This window comes from Montipora foliosa, unplaced genomic scaffold (assembly GCF_036669935.1).
Source record: "Montipora foliosa isolate CH-2021 unplaced genomic scaffold, ASM3666993v2 scaffold_446, whole genome shotgun sequence".
Taxonomy (NCBI): Eukaryota; Metazoa; Cnidaria; class Anthozoa; order Scleractinia; family Acroporidae; genus Montipora; species Montipora foliosa.
This window is the reverse complement of record NW_027179752.1, coordinates 97501-102500: the sequence shown is the minus strand read 5'-3', so window position 1 is coordinate 102500 and position 5000 is coordinate 97501. Positions and strand designations below refer to the sequence as shown.

Here is a 5000-nt window from a genome sequence, read left to right as displayed (position 1 = left end):
ATCTGTCGCTTCCAACAAAGCTGTGACAGTTGAATGATTAGCACGAAACCCTGATTGATTTTGACATAGAATATCGTGCGCTTCCAAATAGGCATAAAGCTGTTCATAAACTATCTTTTCAATCACCGATATTGGGCGGTAATTGTTAACATCACCGCGGTCACCCTGTTTATAAAGAGGGGTAACCCTTGCATATCTCCAGTCATCTGGAAACGTCCCTTGACTAATGGATTGATTGAAAATATCACATATCGGCATACAAATAAGGTCAGAACATTCCCTGACAAACCTAGCAGATATTTTGTCAAGGCCCGTTGCCTTTGACTTGTCTAGTTTATTTAAAAGTGAAAATACTTTGTTTGGATTGGTGGGTTTGAGCTTAAACCGTTTATCTGTAACAGTAAGATATCTTTGATAGCTACCATTATCACAATTTATCTCACTGGCAAGTTTTGGACCAATGTTAGCAAAGTGGTTATTGAATTCATTTGATAGCTCCAACGGATTAGTTATCGTTAATCCATTCACTTTTAGTGACGCCACTGACGTTTTCCCAGATTTCCGAGACTGAGTTAGCTCGTTTATAGTCTGCCAGGTCTTTCGGGAGTCGCTGGTGTGCTTATTAAAACTATTTTGGTAATAAACTTGCTTAGCTGAGCGTATTTGCTTATTGACTATATTTCTTTGTTTCTTAAATAATGCCCAATCGTTAGGATCATTTGTCTTGCTAGCTTTGATTTTTAATATGTCTCTATTATGCATACGGTCTTTCAATTCAGAGGTAATCCACGGAGAACTCCTTGAACGAACGCGCATCGTTTTCAGTGGGGCTTGTTTGTCAGCGATAGCCAGAAATGTACTTTTCCATTGCTGCCACATCACGTTTGGGTTGGAAGACTCGTATACATTATCCCAACATTGAGATAGAATATCATAACGAAAATTTGGCGATCGAAATTTCGGAAATTTCTATATGTTATAGAATTATGTCCATTAGACATCCCGTTCAGAGCAAGTTTTCTATACACATACACCATGCTATGATCACTTATTCCGATATGACAAACTCCCGAACAAGCAATCTTATCCAAGCAGTTGGTATAAATTAAATCAATTAGAGTTGATGAGGTGGGTGTTATCCTTTTCGGTTCAGAGATGAGCTGCTCGAGTCCGTAGACATCAGCAATACTCCTTAATTTGGATGTGTCATTATCATATCGAGTAGTGATCATGTCACAGTTCATGTCTCCCAGTACAAAAAATTCTACATTTTCACTATCCAATTTCCCGATTAGGGATTCAAATGGAGAAAAAATGCCAATGGGAGAGTCAGGTGGTCTGTACCAAGTAACAATCACAAAAGATTTTGAATTTGGCTTATGGATTTCCAAGCAAAGATTTTCTAATGCATCCATATGTAGGTCATTTCGTACTGTAAAATTGATTGAATTTTTTACATAGAAGCATACCCCTCCGCCGCATTTTGTAAGTCTATCGCGGCGAATTATTTCGTATCCCGGAATATGAACATCGTGATCTCGAATACTCTCGTTCAGTTTCGTTTCATTTATGGAAACAATATCGATATCATTGTTTGCTAATAGGATTCTTAATTCGTCTATATGTGTAGTTAATTGATTAATATTGAGTGATGCCATTCTAAAACCGCGCAAAGGAGGCAATATCGAGACAGATTTTTCGGCCCTTTGGTTGCTTAATGCATCCCGCACGGCATTGACGGACAGCATATTATCTCATTCTAGATGCGATTTAAAATTATTATAAAACTGCCCATTACCTTTAAAATTTAAGTGCAGTCCACCTTTGTTGAGTCCGCTATGAGATATGTTCTCATGATGGATTAATTTCCATCCATTTTGATGGCAGAACTTCTTTAGATGCTTGTTGGCTGTTTTCACTGCCTGGTCAAGCTTATCTTTTCCGCATACAAGCTCCGTAAGCGTGACTATAGTATCGCAGGTGCCCTCAATCTGCCTCGCGAGATCCACAATCGATTCCGCAACAGCCTTTGGTTCCCTGGTTTTAAGATCATTAGTCCCAATGTGTAAAATCACTTCGTTGGGCGAAGATTCCAGATTAGGTTTGAGATAGTGATTCATGGCCTTTGTCGTAGCGCCTGAGAAAGGCTTGACTATAACCCTATGGCCAACTGCTTTTCCCAGGTCTTTTCCAGGTATTCTTGAGATCATCGAATCTCCTATGAGCAGGGTTGTGCGCTCTTTTGGTTGTTTTTCGGGTTCGGATTCTTTTCCTGTCAGGGTTTTATTAGGACCTCCTTTGTCTTTCGATTTCTTTCTTTTGTTCTTTGATTTCACGATGAAGCTTTGTTCCTTGGTTGGCGCAAGGTGTTGATTCATCCATATTTTGGACAATGGTATGTTCGTTAAAGGTGTTATTCGTTGAACGGCATTGAGTAGCTGCTTCTCTGGATACGATTTGCAATGCAAAACTTAAAGAATCGCGTTCTTGGACTAACTTTTTATTTTCTTCCTTCAAAGATAGAATTATATCCCTAAGTCGAGAATTTTCGGATCTCAGGTCTTCCTCTTTAATAGGTTTCTCTTTTATAAGAGCCCATAAGTTCCGCACTTCAGATTTCAGACAGTCTAACTCCTCTTGTACTGATTTGGCGTTCTTATTAAATGCCGGTGTAGAAGCTTCTTCTTCATTCACGAGAATAACCGAGTTGTCGTCAACCGGTAACTGGAGTAGCTAAGAGAGAGAGGGTGTACGGGCTTTGGCCGGGTTACCTGAATTTGAAAAAACTTATTTCAAGATCAAAAGAAGTGCGCGATTATTAAGCATAAGAACTTATCTGGCATTGTAAAATGGCAGCTGTTGGATATTAAGTATGGCTTTCTTAGTTAGTTTGCCACTCCGGGTTTAGGGCATCATACACCAACATCATTAGTATCATTGCTTCTGTAATTCTGAACGTCATTTCGAATTCTTTTGACTTCCCGCATCAAATAACCAAACCAATTACGCTTTTGGAAACTTGCTGTGACAAAATGAAAAACAGTTTTGGCGAGCGGCAACCAACCTACCATTGGAAAATGAGAGAACTAACACTCAACATTTCTGGATTAAAGATCACAAGGTGCCGCGGAAGAACATGAAATGGAGGTGTTGAATGTTGAAGTGGACTCATGGGAAATAGCACGTCGCCAGATTGCACTTGAGGAGGTCATTGGTTCAGGAGCATTTGGAACAGTTTGGCGAGCAACCTTGAGTCGTGAAAATGGAAAACCAGGCATACGTTTTGTCGCAGCAAAGTGCTTTTCTCGTAAGTACGATTCGACTTTGTTAATTTATAGTTTCCATCGGATACCTTTCAGTTGAAGAGGTATCACAAGTGCTTTAATGAACTGCCTGCCACGTAGAATCTTACAAAGCCTCGTTCAACATGCACGATAAAAATGTGTCGTAACAGAAAGAAAAACAAATCTTCATTACTATGTTTTATGAAAGGGTGCAGCAAAAATCATCAATTCTCAATCAACTCTTTCATAATCTACCCACCTTTATCTTAACCTCGAAACAAATGCGGAGATTACCAAAATAGATAACCTTCTCCCAACAGGTTCCTAATCCTTTTCTCCTGCTTAATCCCTATTCATTGCAAGTGTAATCAAAGGCTCCTTAGAGCAACCTCATGGTATAAATTTTTGCGCCCTTTACGTACCTGCGATCTGGCTTTGTTTGGAAAATTTTTTTGATCGTAAGCAACACGTGATGGCACAATTATTGTGTTTGTAAGCGTTTTGATGGAAAGAAATGGTCTTAAATTTCGAATGTGTGAAGAATTAGTTAAAGATACCGGCATTAGTTTGCATTGTCCAAATTTGAGGGATGGAGATGTGGTAGTGAAGCGTTAATGGCGTTTTTAATTGCTGCGTTGTTGAGGCAACCATAATTTAGTTGGGGAGCTAGTCACAAGGAGTGATACTTTACGTAGGCTATTTCTTTGTTTTTTGTTGGAAAATTGATTCAAGAAGGGGTAATACTCGTGATAGTACGTGCTAATTACGATGGAGGTTTAACACGGCAAGAAAAGCAGTGTTTCGTGTTGGGGAAAATTTTTACGTCCATGCCACTATTACGTGCTCGCGTGTATGCAGTTTGCGATTTAAAATTACTTACTATATTTCTTGTGGAAAGATAGAATTGTAGTAGTGTAGGCTATGTGACGAGTGACGTGTTGGTGGACTTTGTTGAGAAAAAGTACAGAAAGTTAAAACCCATGCAGTTGCCCTCAAAAAAGCGTTTTGTTTTGCAATCATTTAAAAAGCGAAGGACTGGGTTCTAGAACGAGCATAGAATATGCGCACGCACGAGCAAAATTTTTTAAACAATTTCTTAAATCGAAACTAGTGAGCAGCATACAGCAACCCAAAAAAACATTACGCGCAGGATATAACGTAAATCCTGGATTTACGTTGCATCCTGTGCGTATTTCTTGTGGGTGTCTTGCTCTTCACACCCTTACTGGAACATGCCTTTGTACTTTCACTTCTTGTATAAAACAAGTTCCCTTTAGACATCTATTTAGAATCCTTTATGAAGTCTGTTTGATCAGACGAAACCGGTCGGATAATAAACAAAGTTAACACGATCAGTTGCTGTGTGCTGCTCACTAGTTTCGTTTTAAAAAATTATTTTTAAAAAGTTTTTAAAAAATTAAAGAATTAAAGAACCATCTATTAGTATGCCTACAGTGTTACGTGATTCTGGTGAACTTATCCAGTGTCTAGAGCGGATTGAACTGCCCGCTAATTGCCTTCTTGTCCCGGCGGATGTGTCATTACTTAACCCGAATTTTGACACCAAGAAGGCTACCATTGCTCTTGACCTCTTGCTTAGAGAGGGCAAGGGAGCACGGACTGCTCTGTTGGTTCAGCGTTAAATCGTGAGCCCCAAAATTAAACTTTACACCTTTTCTACGCAGGATTTACGTTGCATCCTGCGTGTATTTCGTG

General features: G+C 39.3%; 1 protein-coding gene across 1 annotated transcript in view; it reads left to right on the top strand.

The window, feature by feature from the left end:
* The window catches only part of LOC137989193 (uncharacterized), a 76468-nt gene that overhangs the window by 44750 nt on the left and 26718 nt on the right, over positions 1-5000 (top strand). The window contains exon 14 of the mRNA XM_068835043.1: positions 3114-3307. Within this exon, the coding sequence (XP_068691144.1) occupies positions 3114-3307 (194 nt within the window). The remainder of the gene's footprint in view (positions 1-3113; positions 3308-5000) is intronic.